The sequence below is a fragment of the Microcebus murinus genome, chromosome 12 (assembly GCF_040939455.1).
Source record: "Microcebus murinus isolate Inina chromosome 12, M.murinus_Inina_mat1.0, whole genome shotgun sequence".
Classification (NCBI taxonomy): Eukaryota; Metazoa; Chordata; class Mammalia; order Primates; family Cheirogaleidae; genus Microcebus; species Microcebus murinus.
The window spans coordinates 47722730-47746664 of record NC_134115.1 but is presented as its reverse complement, the minus strand read 5'-3'; the positions used below and the strand labels follow the sequence as shown (position 1 = coordinate 47746664).

General features: G+C 44.4%; 1 protein-coding gene across 1 annotated transcript in view; it reads right to left on the bottom strand.

Moving 5' to 3' along the window:
* Positions 1 to 22044, bottom strand: part of MTAP (methylthioadenosine phosphorylase) — a 39440-nt gene extending 17396 nt beyond the window's left edge. The window contains exons 1-4 of the mRNA XM_012769781.3: positions 21861 to 22044; positions 10852 to 10938; positions 9400 to 9458; positions 8083 to 8250 (exon numbers count right to left, since the gene is read on the bottom strand). Coding sequence (XP_012625235.1) covers positions 8083 to 8250; positions 9400 to 9458; positions 10852 to 10938; positions 21861 to 21887 — 341 coding nt within the window. The 5' untranslated portion in view covers positions 21888 to 22044. The remainder of the gene's footprint in view (positions 1 to 8082; positions 8251 to 9399; positions 9459 to 10851; positions 10939 to 21860) is intronic.
* Positions 22045 to 23935: the final 1891 nt, after the last annotated feature.

Here is a 23935-nt window from a genome sequence, read left to right as displayed (position 1 = left end):
GAAATAATCTGGAGGAGGAGGACACCTTAGGAATCAATCCAACACGCTCACTTAGCACATGAGGACACTAAGTGACAAAGGAATTTGAGGACAGAGCCAGGAAATGTTTTAGATGTCCTGACTTCCAAGGCTTGTTTCACTGCTTTCTTGAAGCAGAGGCATTAACCACCGGCCTCAGGCACAACAGTTTCACCTTGAGATATCTCTGAGAGCGATCCATGCAGTTTAGTAGGTCCTACAGCTCTGATCCTTTTTTTTTAAACTTAATATAACGTGAGCACCCTTCTCAACAGTTTACAGATCTATTAATAGTTGTTCCTTTTTATACTTGCATAATAAATAATCTGAAGGAATAAAGAGGAAGAAGGTCAGTGTACAAATTGCTGGAAACCTCTGCCATGTACCTTGCATGGCATGGAAATTTAGCAGTTTGGGGCGAAAGAAAGGCCCTATCATCAGTTTGCACATACAGACACGAATCTATAGACATTTCTAACAATGACTGGGTTAGAAAATGGAGGGATCATGTACCACAAGGAAAAGAAGACGACACAACAAAATGCCTTTCTGAAAAAAGCAGCTATGGGAAAACAGTCTTGCTTTGCTCCAATGGCAAAAATCTCCTTAGAAACCACTCCTGTGCACCACTTTAGGGCTCAAAACGGGAAACTGTATCCTTAAAGTCCTTTGTATTAGGTTGGTGCAAAGGAAATTGAGGTTTTGGACAGTGAATTTTAAATCAGTACAACTGGCTCAATTGAACACATCTCTGTTCATCAAAATAGGAGCCATTGCAATCAACACATTTTTGCCAATGAGAAATAAGTTTGTTTATTCCTGTAGTGTAAAAATCCATGCTTTGGGAGTCCATGAACTCTTGGAAAGCATTTTCCCTGCAAAAGTTGTCAAGAGGTCAGGTGAATATATGGTGGATGAGGCAAAACTTTGTAGCCCAATTCATTCAACTTTTGAAGTGTTGGTTGTGCAACATGTGGTTGGGCACTGTCGTGGAGAAGAATCGGGCCCTTTCTGTTGACCAAAGCCAACTGCAGGTGTTGCAGTTTTTGGTGCATCTCTTTAGTTTGCTGAGCATACTCCTCAGATGGGATGGTCTTGCCAGGATTCAGAAAGTTGTAGTGGATGAGACTGGCAGCAGTCCACCAAACAGTGATGGTGACCTTCTTTTGGTATACGTTTGGCTTTGGTAAGTGCTTTGGAGTTTCTCAGATCAATGAGTTGGTCATCCCTGGTCGTCCGTTGTCATAGAGAATCCACTTTTCTTCGCACCTCATAATCCAATCAAGAGATAGTTCATTGTTGTGTACAGTAAGAGAAGATGACGAATGATGATTTTTGGTCAGCTCATGAGGCATCCACTTATCAATTGAACTTTTCACCCTTCCAATTTGCTTCGAATGTTGAACAACTGTAGAATGATTGACGTTGAGTTCTTTGGCAACCTCTCATGTAGTTCTAAGAGGATCAGCTTTGATGACTGCTCTCAATTGGTTGTTGTCAACTTCCGATGGCCAGCCACTGTGCTCCTTATCTTCAAGGCTCTCATCTCCTTTGAAAACTTCTTGAACCACTGCACTGTACGCTCATTAGCAGTTCCTGGGCCAAATGCATTGTGGATGTTGTGAGTTGCACCCGCTGCTTCACAACCCATTTTGAACTCGAATAAGAAAATCGTTAGAATTTGCTTTCTGTCTAACATCATTTCCATAGTCTAAAATAAATATCAAATAAACAGCAAAAAAGTCATTAGCAAAAAAAATAAAGCGAGAAATATGCATTAAAGTAATATATAACATAACCACATTTATTTAAGAATATATTCCAATATCAAACGGCTAATTTCAACAATGCTAAACCGCAATTACTTTTGCATCAGCTTAACAGAATAGTTTCCACTAGAGGAAGTGGTATCCGTAGAACCAATCAGCAAGTAAGGGGACAAAAGTCTCTCCCAGCTGCTCCCTAAACAGTGACAAATAGACACAGAAGACAAGAAGATGCCAGGATACAAACATGCAAAGACCAATGGAGAAACAATCTAAAAAGCCTAACTGGAACCGTCAGAGAAGATGAGCTTTCAGAATGCTGACCCTACCGCACATAGCGAAACTAGATTCTGGGGAGAGAAAATTACTTTGACTTCCTTATGAAGTCTTTTTTTTTTCTCCTCCACTTACAGAACATCTAGCTTCAGTTCCCCATAGGTCACACAGCGAGAGCCAGGTGTCCCCAGCACTTACAAACGAGAGAACCCCCAAAATTATGAATCTTGGAATACATACCTTGATAGATTCTTTTTAAGTATACATAGCCTGACCACGTTCTTTAAGGACAAAATGTCAATTCTTTCTCCAGTTCAAATGAACTGTTTAATGACTGTGAAGAAGTGGAACAAATCCCAGTCTTAACCATGTTTTATCCTCAATGCCAAATGACTTGTGGCTGTGACAATGGGGACCTTCTATAAGGTAAAAGAAATGGATTAATCAGACCCAGTACAGCAGGAGGCACAAGGCACTGAAGAAGCCTGCTGTGGACAAGCCACCTACATGTCCTTGGTATGAATTCCTATTTTCTGATTTTTCTTGTTTGGTTTGTGAAGAAGAACGTTGTACACAGAGTCCAGGGCAAGGGAAGAACCAGGAAACCTGTCACTGTGCAAAAATGGGAAAATGAAAAAGATAACAGATTCTTTTGGTATTTAAGTTTCTAGACCAACATATACTTTGCTTTCTACAGATGCCCTAGTCACAAACGAAAAATGGTGATTTTAACTTCAAATGCTTCAGCATTTCCTTGCGTGTCTGAGAAACAGACACAAGGACTGACTGCACACACTTAAACACACCCGGACCCTCTGCACTCTCCACCTGCTTTCTCTAGGACAGTCACACCCAGGACTCCTCTTTTCTCAAGCCTAGGTCTTTTAACTTCACTGGCTGGAATGTGGCATGAGGGAAAAAACATGATTTTCAGAAACGAATAACCCCATTTTCTTAAAAGAGCTTCCAGTCATGTCAGATTCTCTCAAGGATGTATTTCGTTACTGGAGCAGAAATATAATGTTTCTAAAAACAGCCTTAAAAATCGGAGCCACCTGTCACTCTTAAATCTAAACGCGCTCTAAGGTGTGCATCACATGGTACAGACGGGGTTGGTTCCCTCCCACCCCCTTACGCTGAGTACTGGGAAAACAACATGCTTTAAGTTCTGCTACCTATAAGATAAAAATAGCCATATTGTTAAACAATCTCTCCAGCCTCTGAAGACCACTTCAGGATGAGGATGTTTTCTGAGACAATACGCTGGCAAAGTTACGGCAATAGGTCAAGTGTATGTTTCTAGATCAGGCCCTAAAGAGGACATGTAGGCAGTGCTGGGGAAAGTTCAATCCTCTATTTTGAAGAAGGAACCGACATGCAGGTGGGTGAAGTGATTTGCCCAAAGCCAAACAGAGCCAAGATGAAACCTCCTGATCAAGTGCTCCTGCCTCTGCCCTGGAGTTCTATAATATACTGGCCAGCTTCACAGAATGTTACAGTTCTATCAACCAAGTTGAGGCAGTGGGTATGGGTATGGGAATCTCAGACTAAAAATAGCACAGCCCTTAGCTGACCATTTGTGCCTGGTGACACCATCAAGTGAAAGGAGGTATCAGGTGCCTGCCTCAACATACCAAGATTCACTCTATTAAGAAATGTGCCATCAGGACATGTATAGGGTAGTGGCCACAAAGTAAAAAAGTTCTGATTCTCTTGCCCTCTGAGACATTCAAACACATGGTAAATCATTTACATGATACCCAAGGCTGGTTAACTGGAAGCCATTCAGCTCAACCAGGGACAGATGCATCTGACAACAATATGATGTGAACCACATATGTAATTTTAAAATTTCTAGTAGTCACATTAAAAAAGTAAAAAAGAAACAGATAAAATTGGCTTTAAAATCTTATCTAACCTCATATATCCAAAAATCACTGTAATATGTAATCAAATTGATATTTTATGCTAAATGATATTTCCTTGGGGATCCTTTTAACAGTTCCTTCCTCCTGTTAACCAGTGGAGCCTCCAGCCCACACTCTCAATAATGGCACCCAGCTATTCAGCATGTTAACACATGCTCGACCGCATAAAAGGTACTTGGTTAGAGACTTTTAACTTTTCCAAGGAAACATTATGAAGGCAAGTTAGCTGGGCATAGTGGCTCACGCCTATAATCCTGGCACTTCGGGAGGCCAAGATGGGAGGATCGCTTGAGGGCAGGAGTATGAGGTTGCAGTGAGCTATGATCAGCCCACTGCACTCTAGCCTAGACAACAGAGTGTGAATCTTTCTCAAAAATTAAAAAAAAAAGGAAGGCAGGTTATCCACTTGGCTTATAAAAACAAAACAGATACTGGAAGATTTTATGGTTGCATGGCTAAGAACCAATACAGAATGAAACCTGATCTAATAGCAATACCTATTGTCTTACTAGTTACCATCTTTCTGGCCAAACTGCTTTCTTGCAAGAGCCAGTATGTGAAACATCTACATTTACAACATGTTGAGTTTTTTTTTTTTTTTGAGACAGAGTCTCACTTTGTTGCCCAGGCTAGAGTGAGTGCCATGGTGTCAGCCTAGCTCACAGCAACCTCAAACTCCTGGGCTCAAGCAATCCTGCTGCCTCAGCCTTCCGAGTAGCTGGGACTACAGGCATGCGCCACTATGCCCAGCTAATTTTTTCTATATATATTAGTTGGCCAATTACTTTCTTTCTATTTATAGTAGAGACGGGGTCTCCTTCTTGCTCAGGCTGATTTTGAACTCCTGACCTCCAGCAATCTGCCCGCCTCGGCCTCCCAGAGTGCTAGGATTACAGGCGTGAGCCACCACGCCTGGCCAACATGTTGAGTTTTGATCTGGGAAAAGTAATGTACTGTTATACCATGTAAGTAACAAAGTAATCCTAGGTTGACTGCCCAATTCCGACTTTTCTTTCCAGTATCATCTATACCACTTTATAAATGTGGATCATTCTGAATACAGAGTTTTTATATTCTGCTTTATTAAACAATATTATAATCACTTCCTTAAGTCATGACCTCCAAAAACACATGGACTTTGACAGCCCTAGAGATTTTGATCAAGATGTTTCCTAAACACAAACCAATAGCCTACCCTTTGCTTTGAATGCCTATTAAATCATTCAAAAAAAATACTGACTGAGCAAATATGGGTTGGGCACTGTTGTGATAAGGTACAAAGAGGACAGAGAGGGTCTCTGTCCTCACATGGCTTGTACTCTAGAGCTGTGGTCCCCAACCCCCAGGCCAAGGACAGTACTGGCCCCTGGTGGTCTGTTAGGAACTGGGCTGCACAGGAGGTGAGTGCTGGGTGAGTGAGCAGAGCTGCATCTGTATTTACAGCCACTCCCCATCACTGGCATCACTGCCTGAGCTCTGCTTCCTGTGAGGTCAGCAGCAGCATTAGATTCTCGTAGGAGCAGGAACCCCACTGTGAACTGCACATGCGAGAGAGCTAGGTTGTGTGCCTAGGTGGTCTGAGGTGGAGCTGAGGCGGTGATGCTAGCGCCGGGGAGCGGCTGCACATACAGATCATCAACAGCAGAGAGGTTGCATTATGGTGAGTTGTATAATTATTTCATTACACATTACAGTTACAGTGTAAAAATGCACAAGGTTGGGGACTGCTGCTCTAGAAGAAAGATATTAATAATAAATATATAGTGTACAAATAAATTGTAGGGGATAAAGGCAGGCTGAGGGGCATGTAACAATTTTAGTTCAATCCCCACTATTTATTAGGTTGAACCCCATGAAACTGCTGATATTCAGCCATTTCTGACCTATGGAACGAACAATTTCATAATAGTTTCATTCCATCAGGAAATAGTCAAAAATGTTTGTGACGGACCAGAAACTGTATGAGTCTCTGAAAGACAGAATACACACAGAACTGGCCTGGATAACCCTCTCTCCCTCAGCAGAGGCAGAAGCAGCCTTTGGAAGTAGTAAGATCAGAGGGAGGAGCAGGATGGACTGAGGTGCTAGTTAGGGTGACTGGATGGGGGACTGAGAGAGGAGCCACCAAATGGTTTAACTACAGTACTTACTCCTCCCGCCCTCTTACCCAGTAGGCTCTTGTCTCCATCCAGAGCAACTGAGAGGCAGTTATTTCTACCAAGAGCAGGACAAGGGAGAGATTCTAGAGACCATCACTTTCCCCTGTGAGTTCTTCAACTACTTCTAAACACAGGAGAGGCCCAAGAAATTGGCAGTCTGTTACTGTTTGGCTTTTTTGGTAAGGGAACATTACTTGTGCCATTAAATGACAAAAACCCCAGCACCTGAGCCACCTAATCAATCACACCGTGAAGAGAAAACCAGACATTACATGACCCTGATATGATGCAGCAGGAAGGATTCCTGCCAAGAATTCAAACTTGGTTTCTGTGCAGGTCTCCGGGGCTAGGGGGATGGGACGACACTAAATGACACCTAAGGATGCAATCAGTAAGACTCAGGATGTGGGGAGGTGCTATAAGCCAAAACAAAAAAGGCCAAAGAGGGTAGAATCCTCCAGACTAGACGGCTTATTAAAGTGCATGTGTGTAATGAGAGATCTTCTCTGAACCCTTATTTGAATAAATTGATTGTAAAAACAAAAAAAAGTTCATGAGGCAATAGAGAAAATTATATATGCCTAGATATATAATACTAAACTAAGAAAACATTAGTTTATCCTTTTATTAAAAATAAAAATGTCCTCATCTTTTAAGTTACATATTGCAGTGAACTGATACATGTTAAAGCAGAGAATTAGGAACTTCAGAGTTCATGATTATTCTATTGTGCATATGTTTAAAAACTCCCACGATACAAAGAGACAATCTATAGGTTGGGAAAAAAATATCTACAAAGTATACATCTGATAAGGGGTTAATATCCAAAATATATAAGGAACATAACTAAATAGCAAGAAAACAAATAATCCGATTAAAAAATGGGCAAAGGACTTGGACAGACATTTCTCAAAAGACACACAAATGGCCAACAGTTATATGAAGACTGCTCAGCACCATCAATCATCAGGGAAATGAAAATTAAAGCCACAGTGAGATAGCACGCCTGTCGGAATCGGCTATTATCAAAAAGATGAAGAACAAGTGTAGGTGAAGATGCGGACAAAAGGGAACACTTACACACCGTTTGTGGGAATATAAATTAGTATAGCCATTTTGGAAGACAGTATGGAGTTTCCTCAAAAAAAAAAAAAAAAATTAAAACTGAATCACTCTACGACTCAGCAATCTCACTTCTGCATATACATCCAAAGGAGAGGAAATGAGCATGTCAAAGAGATATCCGCACTCCCATGTTCACTGCAGCATTACTCATAACAGCCAATATGTGGACGCAACCTAAATGTTCACCAACAGATGAGTGGATAAAGAAAATGTGGAATATTTATACAATGGAATACTATTTAGCCTTAAAGAAGGAAGTTCTGTCAATTGTGACAACATGAACAAACCTGGAGGATATGTTCAGAGAAATAAGCCAGTCAGAGAAAGACAAATACTGCAAGAGCTCTCCTCTTTGTGGAATTAAAGAAGTCGAACTTATAGAGGTAGAGAGAGTAGAATGGTGGTTACCAGGGGAAGGTGAGGAGATAGTGATCAAACGACACAAAATTGCAGTTAGGAGGAGTAAGTTTTTGAGATCTATTGTACAGCACGGTGATTACAGTTAGTAACAATGTATTATATATTTCGAAGTTGCTAGGAAAGTAATAATCAAATGTTCTCACCATCAAAGATGGTAAGAACCCAAGATGATATATTAATTAGCCTGACAAATCACACAATGTATACATATATAAAAATACACAATTATTATTTGTCAATTAAAAAATAAAAACAAAAACATTCACAATAAAAAGCTTAAAGGAAGTCTGTGGCCCTGCCCTCCCCTTCTTCCCCTGGTTCCCATATATCATCCATTTGAGCTGGGAGCGACCAGCTCCAAGGGCCTAAAGCATTTTAGATGCTGCTCACCTGTCGATGAACTGATCGATGATAACCATATCACCGGGCTGAATCTCCTCCCTCAGGGAGCCGCACGCTGTGGTCACTATGACATGTGTACAGCCCTCTTCCTTCAAAGCCCAGATGTTCGCCTGGTAGTTGACTTTGGAAGGCACAATGGTGTGCTGCCTCCCGTGCCTAAGAGAAGGAGAGGAGAAATGGCAGACAAGTGCGTACCACACCACCGTTTCCTCCTAGGGCCTAGAAAAAAATTAAGTGACTTTGTAGCAATGATCACAGACCAACAAAGGAGGTCTCCTGAAACCCACCCCATTGACCATCTTTAGATTTGGTGGATTCTAAGAAGCCACTTCCATTTTTAAAATATAGGGTGACAGATCCTAGCATGGTCCCTGTTTTTATGCCCTGTATAAAAAGTGTGGGCGAACCCAAGACTTGCTTCTAACCGTTAGAATATGGCAAAGGCGCTGGAAGTCACTCCCTCCAGTAGGCCCTACCTTGCTAGCAGGCACACGAGTCTCCTACCAGCTTTGCAGAAGCGAGCTGCTACTGCGTGCACTGCCTGTGAAAACGCCCATGTGGCAGGGAATGGGGACCTCCTCTAAGAGCTGAAGGCCTCAGTCCTGCAACCGTGAGGGTCCTGCCACCATGATGACTGAATTCTGCCACAACCACATAAGCTTGAGCAAGGTGAGAACACAGCCCTTGAGTATACACTGTGTGACCCCGAGCAGAGGACCCAACTAAGCTGTGCCAGACTCCTGGCCCACAGAAACTGTGACATATGTGTGCTATCTTAAGCTGCAAAGTTTGCAGTAATTTGTTACTCAGCAATAGAAAACTAACACATATAGTTTGACTGATTTGTAACTGTGATAAAAAATGCTTTTGCCTCCTCTATTATAATGGAGCAGCACTAGCCTCGTCAAGAAAACAATGGTGTAGACAGTACGAGTAACCCACTTTCCACAAATACACAACTACTACTAACAGGGGGTCATGAATGAAGCACTGTTTTTCTTTATCTTGATCATTAGAAAGGAAAAAAGGAAACATTTCCTCTTGCAGCTGGGACTAAAACCAGAGTTTCAACCTTAGATACCTGATCTAGTTTTCCAGTCCAAGGTGGAGGCATGAAGATCTTTGATCTCTTAAGTCAATAACTTACCCAAAACCACACATGGTAAATAAAGGTGACTAAGATGGTCTAACTACACCAACACATAAAAACTCACACCTGTATGATTCCTCTTTCCAAAATTAAAGTTAAATGCTCCTCTAGTAGTAACAATCAGAAAGCTCAAACAAACAAACAAGAAAACATACCTTGCAAGGAGGACGCAATCAACATTTTTTATCTTCCCCAAAATTAAGGCATCAGATGGCTGCGTACAATGAAAAATGGTTATATTTTAACTCAGGAATTTGAAAACATGTATGTAAGCAATTAAAACTGTTCAGCTACAACTGGATTCAAGGAAACGTGGAGTTCATGGATACAACTTACAGAAAAGGCTATTATTTGATATCGACATGATCATCTGATCAATATTTACCAAGCTCTCTACAGGCATGGAGATTCACAGGACTCAGAAGCTTGCCTTGGGTGCCCATGTGGGTACCATCCAGTAAGATTTGTTTGTAGCAAGTACCCCAGGGGACTCTGATGGTAGACTGGTCAAATTTAGATGTATCAAGGGTATTTGGCAGGTTTAAGAACAGGTGTGAGTATGAAAGGCAGAAAGGATAAGAGGCCACTGTGGTGCACTTAAGAACTCAGCATGGGACCTGTCTGCTTGTGTTAACCAGGTCTGAGATGGCCACGGAATGATGTGAGGCAAAGGAGGCTTAAAAGGCCCTCAGAATCAAGGAGGTCAGGAAAGTGGGCCGACAAGATCATAGCAGGACTTAGAGGACACGAGGTCAACCTAAGAACTTGGCTGAAAAGGAGGGTTTGGTTGGAAAGGCCAGATGCAGAGATCTCACAGGAAGATCAGAAGAGCTACATCAGGAAGTAGCAATATGGAATTAGGAGAAGGTAGACATCCTCACCCTGGCCTAGGCTGGGTGGCGCAGGGGCTTGGAGAACTAGCAGCCTCTCCTAGAAAAGGAAGACTGTCTTACTTCCAGTTCAGTTATGCATTTAAGTAATGTCAACTGTATTCTGGATTCCCCAGATAATCCTCCTTTGAGCCAGGGCTCACTCAGAATGCTCACTCAAATGCCACTTTGTGATGATACTTCATCTTATTAGTCATCAGACTGTCCTCTAAATCTGCGGTCCCCAACCCCCGGGCAGCTGCCCAGTACCAGTCCGTAGCTTGTTGGGAAATGGGCCATGCATCACCACCTGAGATCTGCACGCCCCACCACACCCCTGGGTCCGTGGAAGAACTGTCTTCTGTGAAACCGGTCCCTGGTGCCAAAAAGGTTGGGGACCACTGCAATTCTGTGGTGTGACCTACTGGCCCCAAATTAGAAGCTGATTTGAATACGAAAGTTGCTATGTGTGAAATGAGTGTCTGGCTTCTAGCAACAGAATTTGAGAGTGATTGTTCAAGCCATGTTCTCAGAATGGTGAAGTCCGAGGCGTCCTACGGACGCCTTCCCAGCTGACGGAGCCCAACGTCAGGAGCAGGACTCCCGGCTCTCTCTGTCTGCAGCAGATGGCCCTGAGCTAAAAGAAATACACAAACAAGCAATTTGTTTTTGACTTAAAAACCAAGCCAGCAAGGAGAAACAGGAAAGCAAACATGTCCCCACTAATTGGTTATTAACCTTGCCAAATGGAGTATCCACATATTTTTCAGTTCTTGCTTCTAGAATTTCTGGATCATCCAGGCCTGTTCCACCTATTATTCCAATCTATAGGAGAAAAAGATGGAGAAAAAAGATTTTTATCATTTTTGGTCATGTTTTATTAGAAACAAAATTATTTTAAGCAAATTCATTTTTTCTTCATACTCATATGCTCATCTGTATTTCTGCTAAGCCCTAGTTGTTTTTTTAAAAATCCGAAAATTACTAAACAACAATCAGAAAACATTTGAAACTTGCCTTTTTTTCAAAAAAAAAAAAATCAAAACGTAGGCCACCTTTTTGGACTATATCACATTTATTTCAAACTGTTCGAATTACAAATAAGCACAGAAGAGTACTTTAGCTTGAGTTAGAAAATGAAACCTGAAAGTCAGCAAATGTGGTTGTGGAAAGTACTTTCTAACAGATTTTATTTTCTCCACCAAATCTACGGGACTATGAAATAAAGAATGTTCAAAAGATACTGGGATATAAAATATTAGGTACATCCATTTGGTAATGACTTCTCACTACCCCTTTTAATAAAGAAACGAGAAATCCTCTTTCTTATGCCACTGGAATTACAGACCTGGAAGGGAATGCATGAGAACTCACTCTCACATATATTTATGAAATCAAATCATGATTCAGATATGTATGCAAATTCATGTTTACATACAGTAAACATATATAGTATATTTATGTATACTGCAAATACAGTAAATTCAGAGATCTACATAAGTATAAACAAGTAATTCAAAAGTAGTCATAATTTTTTAAGCTCAAGTGTTATATTGCATTTTTCATAGATTATCTTGAAAGTCTTTGTCTTCAGGGGTTAATCTGCATTAAAGAAACCCAGTACTACCCTCTAACAGTTAATCTAAACTAAACAATGACCAAGAAACACAAACAAGAACAATTACAAAGATACATAAATATTAACTAAACTGTTAACACTAAAAGTTGAATCACTGAAATCACTGGGAAACTTTCTCTGGCCTGATATTTCTTAAAGGAGAAAGCATTTCATCAGTCACAGGCCAGAGACATGACACTTTACCAGAAACTTAATGGACAGTCACCCGAGTGTCTTTTTCTTTTTTTGTATTAAACTCTGAATGAAGGCCACACACAGTGGCTCACACCCGTAATCTTAGCACTCTGGGAGGCCTAAGTGGGGAGATGGCTTGAGTTCAGGAGTTTGGAGACCCTTCTCTACTAAAAATAGAAAAATTAGCCAGGCATCCTGGTGCAGGCCTGTAGTCCCAGCTACTTAGGATGCTGAGGCAGGAAGATCATTTGAGCCCAGGAGTTTGAGGTTGCTGTGAGCTAGCCTGAGTGATGCCACTGCACTCTACCTGGGGCAACAGGTAGAGGTTTGAGACTGTCTCAAAGAAAAAAAAAAAAAAAAAAAAAGCCCCTCTCAATGAAAACCTTTAAATCTCCCATCACTTACGTAAAATTTCTACTAAATAAAAGAAAGTAACTTCTTGAGAAAAAATTCCAGAGTTAAGAATTAACTGAACTGAACATATAAATTAAATAATTTCCATGTCAGGTTACACAAGTTGAGTTCTACCAAAGCGTGCAAAAATGGTCACCTTTCTGGCCCTCAGTTTCCTAAAAAACCAGCAAAATAAGAAAATACGGGCAATTTAGTGAGATTTTACTGAAGAACTCTGCCAGTTTCCCATCACATGGTTATATAATTTGGGACTTTAAAAGTGTCCCCATAATTTGCTTAAGTGGATAAGCCAGTTTTTGACACTGGCGCCACCTCGTGGTACATTATCGGAACCACAGGAGGTTACGTATTTCACGTCAAGTAACATAGGCAAAAGACTAACCCGCATTTTTTAAATCAACAGACGTATTCACTTAAGTCAATACATTTAAATCATGCCAGTTCAATAGAATTTTTTTTTTAATTCACACTTTTATGCATCCTAACCCTTCCTCTAACCTGGCTTCTCCATTTTATCCTTCATTTCATGTACCTCTGAAGCACTGCAGGTCGGGGGAGGCTAATGCATGGTCCAGCACCTGTCCCCACCCTGGGCCACAGACATGAATTGCTGACTCTGAAATTGCTCTCAGCCCACTCTTTAGGGATTCAGCTACTCAACAACATGTTCACTTTTGTGCTATTACCACTTTGACTTGGCTGTTTCTGGATGTTCACTGGGCCATGGCCTCTCAGACTCTGGATGCAACACTGGACCTGTAGGTTCTTATACAGAAGCCAAACAACACGACTTTGTTCGGAGCCACCCTCTCAGTTTAGGTGAGCTAGCCCAGCAATGCAGTAGTAGTTAAGAAATGCTAACCAGAGTCCTTGAGCTCACCCCCAGCTTCAGTCCACACCACCCTGGCTGCATGGCGAGCCTGCATCAGGCAGGTGGCAACTGAGCCCTCAGCAAGGAATGTGCAGCACTGGACATGAAAGCCAAGAGTGGCTACTGCTCTCCAGAAAGGTCAGGAGGGAATCTCTGGCACTGGAATAATCTGCAGGCAAGCGCATCCAGTCACTCAACTGGCTCTGGTTGTTTATGGAAACCCATCTCTTGCAAGGGACAACACAAGTGTAGCAACTGAGCACTGCCACTCCAGGGGGCTGGACCGCTAAGATGGAGGCCAGCAGTGCCAAGATGCGGTCAATGTCGCCACCTGCTGGCTACACAGTAAAGTACAACTGGGATGAAGTACCCAAGTACTGAGGGCCCAAGTCTGTTCACACCCCCTTTGAGCCTCTAATTTCACCAGTCAACTCAGTACCTGCCTTGGTAATGAAATAACTGAGTATTTATATGTCACAGACACTGTGCTAAGTGCTTTGGTAGCCTTATCTCATTTGATCACAACCATCCTCTAAGTAGGCCCTATAGAACTGTACCCATTTTACAAATGAACACAAAAATGAAAACAAACAAAAAAACTTATCTAAACAAATCATAAAGAGCAAATCTAGGCTAGGATCCAGGTCTTTTGTGCTTAACCACCATGATGTGCACCTCCCAATATCCCCTGGATTCCTCCATAATGCTACCCTTATTAGAAAAGTATTATTGTCTCCATGTTTCGTGGTAACATTGCTCACAGAGGTCAAACTCTTGACCAAGGTCACACAGCAAGCACAGAAACAGTGACTGGGTATCTGAGTGAATCAGCTCAGAGTGGAGAAGGACTCTTCCTCGATGATGACCTCATCCATACTCAACAAACAATGACAGGCCGTGCGCCAGCCCTTCTGGCCCAGAAACATCAGCCCTCAGTACAGAGACTCTAGACTGCCTAGGAAACGTGTTCAAGACCTGAAATGGAATTTTGCCCAGCTGGGACTTCTTCAATACACAAGTTCTAAAATAGGCCCCCACCCTGGTCAATCAAGGTGATTGCCAGATTTTAACAGCTAGGGGTTCCACCCACACTTTTCCACAGATGGACAACCAAACAAATCTCAAAAAGACTATGACAGCATTTTACCCCAATGCTAGCTCAGCTGCCAGAACGGTTATTTCCAGCAAGGCGGACAGGGTGCACACTGACACTAACCTGTGTCTATGTCCCCTGGTACCTGGCTGCAAGTGACTTCACCAACCCTACTTAGACTCAGAAACCATTCACCACCATGTTGAGACCTGGACACACTGCCTCAAGGAACCCAGCACTGATGGCATCCTCAAAACACCATAACCCCAAACAGCGGAGACTAGCTCATTACTGGGCTGGCCTGGCTTGGAAGCTTGGTGGAGGACGGGGCCTTGCAAAATCCCAGAAGCCCAGCCATGTGGGGAGGGAGCAGCCAAACGTCTCAGCCTGGGAGGATGGTTAAAAACCTGCAATATGGTCCACAGGAACAGCTGAGGCTCCATCTCAAACAAGACAACCCCCTCTGCAAGCCACCCCTGTAGGTAATGGTTATGGGATGAATTGTCTCCCCCTAAATGCATTTGTTGAAGTTCTAACTCCCAGTACCTCAGAATGTGACTGTGTTTGTAGAAATGAGTTTTTTTTTAAAGAGGTAATTAAGGTTCAATGAGGTCACTGAATGGTCCCTACTGCCATATAGCTGGTTCTATGGTTTGACTATAGTTTGTCTCCACCAAAACTCATGTTGAGCCTTGGTCCCCAAACGTGGCAGCACTGGGAGATGGTACTTTTACCAGGCATCTGGGTCGTGAGGGATCCACCTGCATGAAGGGATTAATGCAGTCTTACGAGAGGGGATTCTTGATCTCCTTGGGCTGGATTAGTGCCCACAAGAGTGGATTGTTATAAAGTGAGGTTGCCTCTGTTTTTCCCTTTTCACGGGCTCCTGGCCCTCATGCCGTTTCTCTACCACGTTTTGACACAGCATGAGACCCTCACCAGAAGCCACCAGGTGCAGCTGCCCAATCTTGAACTTCCCAGCACTGCAGAACCATGAGCTAAATAAACCTCTTTTCATTATAAATTACCCAGTCTCAGGTATTCTGTTATAGCAATAGAAAAAATAATGAAAAAACCAGTGTCCTTATAAGACATTGGGAAACAGACACATACAGAGGGAAGAGCATGTGAAGACATGTGGAGAACACGGGTATCTATAAGCCAAGGAGAGTGACCTCAGAAGAAACAAACCCTGTTGACACCTTGATCTTGCACTTCTAGCCTCCAGAACTATGAGGAAATGTTTCTGTTGCTTAAGCCACCCAGTCTGCAGTGCTTTGTTAAGACAGCCCTAGCAAACGAATACGGTGACTCTATATTTTAGTCAGAGTAGCCTGGATGACCTAAGGGCTCAGAACATCCATGGCTTTTATTTGAGCAACCTCCTCTCACAAAGTCAAGGTATTAGTCTAATGGGTAGACACCCTCTTGAAGACACACTTCACCCCCTGAAATGGTCAATTATTTTTTGAGGAGAATGTTCCTCAAAGCTCTCTTTGTGAGAGCTCTCCTACGCTTATGGAACAATGACAGGCTGCATCCAAGTTCTCCCCAAGTCCACTGCTGGATACTAGAACTCCCCAGGGAACTTTCAATACCAAAGCCCAGGCCCCAGAGATTATGATTAGTTGGACAAGGCATAGTTTGTTCTTCAAGCTCCTTAGATGGTTCTAAAGTGCACCCAGAGTCGAGCACCCCACTCTAGAGCCTAAAACAGGAGTCCTCAAACTACAGCCCGAGGGCCACATGCGGGTATTTTTGCCCATTTGTTTTTTTTACTTCAAAATAAGATATGTGCAGTGTGCACAGGAATTTGTTCATAGTTTTTTTTAAACTATAGTCCGGCCCTCCAACAGTCTGAGGGACAGTGAACTGGCCCCCTGTTTAAAAAGTCTGAGGACCCCTGGCCTAAACCATAAACTTCTGAAGTGAGGACTAGCTGAGTGTGGTAAACTGAATGAACAATGGCCCCCAAAGACATGCTATCTATACCCTAATCCCCAGCATCTGGGAATGGCACCTTTGTGTGATTAAATCAAGGATCTTGGGATGGGGCTGTTATGCTGGATTATCTGGGTGGGCCCTCAATATAATCACTAGGGTCCTTATAAAGGTGAGGCAAGGAGGCCAAATGAGGAAGAAGGTGCAGTGATGGTGGAACAGAGAAGAGGAAAGGGGATGTGATGTGGGAACGGGAGCCAAGGAAGGCTGGTGCCTTCAGAAGATGAAAAAAGGCAAGAAAATGGATTCTCCCTTAGATCCTCCAAGAGGAACTAGTCTTAGAGACACCTTGATTTTAGCCTGTAGACTCACTTTGGAATTTTAAGCCACTCAGTTTGTGGTAATTGTTACAGCAGCAATAGGAGACTAATATACAAAGTAGGAATCCCTGAAGAGCTACTTAAAAATGCAGATGCCCATCCTTGTCAAAGCTCCCTAGGGCAGTGGCTATCATACTTTGTGGGCATCTGAATATCCTGAGGCTAAAACCCGGATCACTGTGCCCCACCCCACAGTTTCTGATTCAGTAGGACTGGGGTGAGAACTTGCATTTCTAATAAATTACCAGGTGATGCAAGTGCATCACACCTTTGAGAACCACTGCTTGGGACACTTCTGAGACACAGACTGGAACACCATGAGTGCAATCACAGTTGAGGATCCAGGGTCCACTGCTCATAAAAATTTACATTACCTGCTTCTTCGTCTGTACCGGTAAGAGTAAGATTTTCACTTAATCCACAGAATGATGAGAATCAAGTGAAATAATGCATTAATATCAGTTACTGTTTTGGTATATTTCACCACCCCTGCAAAAAGCAAACAAAATCAAAATAAACTTTCTCAAAGCAACAACAGAAGCCCTTATTCCTGGTCAGTACACAAGCCTGGCTGCCCCTCTGCCCCTCCCTCCTCAGCAGGCAGTCTCTCAGGGATGAAGCCCAGGGGATCTCATCCAAGTGTCAAAGTCTCTCCTTGGGATACAACATGGGGTCACAACGATTGGGGGGATTGCCATAGGTATTCATGAGGAGGGGCTAAGGATGCACTCTATGTCCTGCAATGCTCAAGATAGTCCCACAAAAGGAAATGTCCTGCCTAAAAAGCCGTTGTGTCCCCAGGCAAAAAAATAATAAAAATAAAAAAGATAGCTCATAGGTCATCTGATTTGCAATTGGGGCCTGTGGGTTGTCCCGTTCCGGCTGGCCATACAAGGATTTTCAGTCTGAAGGCCTTTGCTGTCCACACTCAAGACAGCCAAAAGGGGAGCTTTAGTGGCCCATCCTCCAGTCTAGACACGTGACTCACCCACACCCCTCAATACCACCATGTTTCTAGCCCCCTACCCAGCAACAAAGGGACCATATCCCCTTCATATCATAGCAACCATGATTAACAAGGTAAGGCAGTATTTTTAATCTCCTGGAGTGAAAGCTGGGAAGCTGCCTGTGGGAGCCAGAGTACGCTGCAGGAACCCTCCAGAATGCCCTCTGTCTGGGTGCAAAGGCTTGTTGGCCTCCTTGTGGTCAAGCACACCACCTTCCCACGGCTGACACTGGAGGACGATGTCTCCTTGAGGTCCACCCAGACAATGGCAGGTGCCACTCCTCCGGACTCTGGCTCTCACTGCCTCTCTCCATGGCTGCCCACCTCCCATGTGGCAGGTATCCTCACCCCCTGCCTGGACCACCTCTCACTGCAGTGAACCACAAAAAAAAACCTTTCTCCATCACTTTTACTTGAGGTGGCTTCCTCCCTCCCCAAACCCGCTATCCACCTTGCACCTGGAGCAAAGGAACTCTCAGCATCTCTTGCCCTGGGCCCCCTAACCAGTGGGATCTCAGAGGAAGGACTCCAACACTTACCCTCCTTGGCTCCAAAGACTCACTCATGGTCCCCTATCTTCCAGTTTGAAATGACTCACCAGCACTACCATCTTCTGGGCTTTTCAGGTAAAAAAAAATAGGAATTATCCTGTTCTTCTGGCACTCCCCACATCTTACCCATCTCTCTGCCCCACCCACAAAGCCTACCCCTAGTCCAGTATTTCTCGCTACTTCCATGGCTCCCACCCTACACTTCAGCAACAGCGCTGTGACTTCTGGCCTGATCTAGCTCTTCCCCTGCCCAACAGGTTATTCTACACACAGCAGCCAAAGAAATCATTCTAAAGTATAAACCAGATGCTATCTCTCTGCTCATAACCCTTTAACGGCTTCTAACACACTTAAGATAAAATTCAAATTCTTTAAGATGGCCTACACGGCAGGCCCTACCAGCTGCACCCACTCAATTTTCACTGTGCACCAGCACTGAGATTTCTATTCCTACACCAACGAGCTTGCTTCTTCTGTGGCAACCTCTGTTCTAGCTGTCCAATTCTCTCCTCAGGTCTTCACGTGGCTCTGTATCCTCATTTCAGCTATAACTTGTTTCAGTCCATGTGGGCTGCTGTAACAAAACGCCTTAGACCAGATGGCTTACCAACAACAGAAATTTATTTCTCATGGTTTGAAAGCCAGCAAATCCAAGATCACGGCTAGTTCAGTGTCTGCTGAGGGCCCACTTTTTGGTTCATAGGTGGTACCTTCTCACTTGGTAGAAGAGGAAAGGCAGCTCTCTGGGGCCTCTTTTATAAGGGCATTAATTTCATCCATGAGGGCTCCATTCTCTAGACCTATTCATCCCCCAAAGCCTCACTTCCTAAAACCAATGCACTGGTGATTAGTTTTGAACATACAATTTTCGGGGGGAGATTTTTTGCATATGATTTTCTGCACAGCTTAAAATCCACCTGCCTAGAAGCCTTTTCTGACTCCCCTTCCCCAAGTGACTCACTGTTGTTTCACTCTCATGTCAGTTGGGTTTTCATTCCTACTAGTACACAAGTAAAATAGAGGCCTTGTCTTACTCAAAGATGTATCCCAGTGTCCGGCAGATACTCGATTAATACTTTGACAGGATTCTGCCTGTCGACAGCTAGTTTTGAACAATATACCAAATATTATACTGCCAATCCGAAACCCAGTGGGATTTTTCACCAGAACGAGCACCTCTTAAATTGGGAATGAATTTGAAGTCCAACCTCTGGTAATATCTGCATTTTAAAAAGGGAGGTAGTGGTGGTGACGTTAACGGAGTGCCTAGAACCAGGCTAGGTGTGTTACATGTTACGGTATTCAAATCCAACAACCTCCCAAAGCAGGTGTTACTAGTGTTCCCCTTACAGTTGAGGACTAAGGCCAAGGGGCTTAATTTTCTAGCAAAGAAATGGTGGTTAAGGCATATGAGGCTGGGTCTCCTGGCTCCACAGCCCCCCACCCACAGTGACATAAATGGGGCTCAGACACACAAATGTGCCTCCTACAGCCATACCTGGGGAGCACAGTGGGCGTGGGGAGGTGGTCTACTTCATGCATGCACTCTGCACTCCCTCAAGGATGGATGGCCCGGCCCATAAAGTGGGCCTTTTATTGTGAGTAAAGTCATACAATAAAACAGGGCATAGACACCATATTTCAGATTTCAGAAATGCCTCACATCTATCTAGTTGGCGGAAGGCCAGGCTCTAGGCCCAAGTCTACCATTACCTAGGCCCAGCTGTGTAATTCTGGCCATATCAGCTGACCTTTCTGGGTCTCAGCTTTACATGCAGGGGTTTGTGTAGCTATATGGTCTCGAAGGAACATTCCAGTTCCACCATTTTATAATTTGGGAAGAGGACATGGTTACTCTTAACCCATTTTGCTCTGGACACCAGGAAGTCACGCTTGCTACATAGAATGTTGCCTTACAGTCTGGGGGGTACAGTGCCAGCATCATGGATTCTTAACAGCAAAGCTGTCATCTGTTATAACCTAAAAGAGAAATCAGCAGGCAGTCACAGCACCACATGTGCCTCTTAATTTTATATCCAGCAGCTTGCCAAGACCCAAAATACACATTATTCAATATTTACATCAGGCCTCTGAGAATCACGTTGCCCATTCTGCACTTAAATGCACTGCATTAATTTTACAGGGAAACTGCGTGGCAGGGAGAATGCTAACCAGATTAAAGCGTGACTGTTGTAAATACCATACCTCTCTGTTGTTAATGGCACTTTAGGTACATTCCTATAAGAGAAAGGTGAAAAGCTGCGGCCTAATGATACCTAACAATAATTTAAATTGTTGGAAAAAAGATAATTCAAAATTAATCTCAGTTCCCCCACTTATACGCATTACCACTTAATGTGCTTCAACCATGTGCAACACAGACAATGTAATTCTAGTCCTCCTAGCAAATTTTGCAGTAAAAATCCCCACTTTATAGATTTAGCACCTCAAGTAAGTCACATACTCTGCACATGAGTTTCATGAAAACCCTTTCTGTCTTGTCCCCACCGACTGGTGTGTGTGAAGACCTCTATAAACATTTGCTAAATGCAAGATTCTTTTCAAAACGGCAAAAGAAGTTTCATGTCTAAGTCAGACTGCAACATGCCCTTCCCCCTTATCATAATGGCTCATTAAAACCTGCAAGGGCCTAATATACTAAATACACTGACTGCACGGATTTGCCTTCTTCCATGAGAACTGCAGACAAGTGTATGCAATCAAAAGACGCTTGAAGACCGACCCCGGACCTTCCTATCCCATCGGCCCAAAATGTCTAAAACTCAAACAAGTTAACTGCGTTCTTAGCCAATAATAAACTAACAGCCTCGAAAAGGTCTTAAGTTCTAGCATCAATTTTTCCTTCGGTTCTGTAATTCTGCACTCTCAGCAGACACTAGGAAAGAGGTGTTTAAAAGCCCCAGGGTAGCTAGCTGCAACTCTCAGAACCCGTGCTCTACGGACAAAGATCCCTTGTGCTCAGGGCTGAGGGCCTACGGCACAAGGAAACTGAGGTCAAACTTTCAAGGTTACAAATAAAGCAGAATTCTAAGCCAGAGGCCTCCAAACAGGGTGCGGCCCTATGGAAGGGAAGCCCGGGCTCCTTTTCCGCGTTTCAACAATAGTCTTACAAGCCCCACAGCATTTCGCTGCAGGGGAAAACTTCAGCACAGAGAAGGCCTAAGTTTGGAGGAAGAAGCCGGAAGCACAGAAAGAGCAAAGTACGCAGCGCTCCCACGTGGGCCGCGGGCAGAGCGCGCAGTCAGCGGAAGCGGGAGTCCCGCCAGGCACGAGGAGACGGTCTCAGCAGCAGCAGCAGCAGGCGCCCGGCCACTTGGGACACCTGCTGGCTGCTACCAGGCGCAGTGCCCGGGAGAAGAGCGGTGCTGGGGCGTGGTGGCTGCCTGGGTGAAGCCCCAGCCCACCCACTGCCCCTCTCTCCAAAGAGCTTGCCTGCGCCCTGCGGAGCGCGAACGCAGCTGAGCCCAAAGGCGGAGGGAGAGTAAGCGTATTCTCCCCCCCGCGGGGCAAGTGCGCCCCGAGTGCCGCGCCCCACTCCCGCCCCGCCTGGGCGGGGGCGCACGGGCAGGGCGCGTGGCCCGGAGGCGCGCTCCCCCGGGGCGAGGGCCAGAGGGCACCGGGCAGGGCGGACGGCCGCAGCGGGACGGCGCATCTCACCTTCACGGCGGCGGCGCTCGAGGCCATGTCTGCGCGGGGGAGACTGCAGTGGGCGAGCGCGCGGGGCCGCAGGGACCGAGCGGACCACGGAGCTGCAGCGGGGACGGCCACACGGCGCGGGAGTGAGCAGTGCAGCGTCCCGGGGCGGGCCCTGGCTCCTCCTCTTCCTCCCCGGGACAGCTGGATTGGCTGCTTTGGTGGGCTCTCCCCCGCCTCCCCCTGCCTCAAATCCAGGTTCCCGCGTTCCGCCCCTTTTGCAGACCTTTCCGGTTCTCTGGTTTTTTTTTTTTTTTTCTTTCAGCCCCAGTTGTAACTAACGGGTTGATGATAATGATAATAACGGAGACCGCTGTATTGTTCCAGACTCTGTGCTTTGCACTTTCATTAGCTGACTTAACTTTCACAAAAGCTCTACAAGGGAGAGCAGTGTTCCCTGCTCGGCCCAGTATTAACCGGCCTCAGCTGCAAAAATCAGGCCCGGGTGCGTTCCAGAAGTTACAGCCGGAGGGAGAAGCCCACAAGAAGGAAAGTGCCCTTTGCTGCGAGTCCCTTAGGCGGACAACACTGGCGGGGTCCGGGGCGGGGGCGTAGCTGATTATTCCTTCCGCTGTGAACCGCCCAGGGGATTGCGCATTTTCCTTAAGTCCTAGAACAGCTGGCCTGGCTTGGGGGACCCAAGACTCAGGGATGACAAAAGGGAAATAAACAGTAACGCGCTATTGGATAATCTTTCCGATTTACAAACTATGGTTTAGTCATCTTCCATATGAGGGCAGGTTTTAAGGGGTTGCTATCTTGCCTGACTCCCAGCCTGGCTCTACCAGGCAAAGGCCATCTTTAACCCCTTCCTACCTGGAGCAGCATCCAATATACCTAGATTCAGAATCCAGAATTAGGACTCCATCACTCAACACTGGCAGGGGACACACACACACACACACACACACACACACACACAGACACACACACACACCCCAACCCTTTATGGGAATAATCCCTCATTCTCAAAGCTGTCATCGTTTCCCTTCAGGGATAATCCAATTTAACCTTCCCTGATGGATTAAGCTCTCTGCAACAAAGCGATGCGCGGCAATGGGTGTTCTATAGAAATGCTGCCATTTAGTCTGGGGATGGGAAAGAAGGCTGAATAAGGAGATACTTCTTCTTTCTCTACAGCAGCAAAACTCAGAAATAAAATGCAAGTGCAATTTCATTACAAATATAACTCTTATGTTAGCCTGGACGTAATCTGTTTACTGAAACAGTATAGACTTTTGCTCTCTCATTATTTTTTGCTCTAGGTCCACATGTTCTCACAATGTAAACTTTTCTTTCTTCTGTCACAAGCATTTATTTCTTTTAAGTTATAAAATGAAATGGCAAAAGAGGAATAAAAGCAGAGCAAGGTGGGTGCTTGGAGTCCTTCATGGGTGAAGAGAATTTAGTTTTCTAGGGGACTCTCTTCTGATCGCTCTGATGGGGAGCAGGAAGCCCACCAGAAGTGGATTGTTGAATGCCACACGGATGCCCTGGGTCTTATGGTTGCTACATAAGTAAGGGATCTGGTAGCCAACATATGCCCATTGACGTGATCAGCAAGTCCAGTTTCTACTCAGCGTTACCTTTCTGCCAAAAATTAGAAACTGTAAGCAAATTAGATCCTGTAAGCATCAAAGACCCCTACACAGAGGAGTTGGAAACTTGGAGGGGACTAGACTACACTTCTGGGCTTTTCTACTATAACCTGCAGTTCAGAGCGGAAGCATTTGTTCTTAAACATGTGATGTCTGTGAAGAGAAAATTGTCTCAAATTTGGTCTGGTTTTCTGAATGATGTAATTCTCAAGCCACTTCTGGGGAGAAATGAGCATTTCTAGACCAAATGTAAGCAATTTTCTGGGCTCTTCTAAGAAACCAAGCACCCATCCGCCAGCTGATTGTCAGGTGCTATTTTGTTCTTTCCGTGTGGGCACATGTAATTCAGGAAAATGTGGTCCACCTCCCAAGAGGACTCCAGCAGTTTTCACCATTATGTATTATGAGAAAAGATCATGTAAACACTTAGAAGCATGGAAC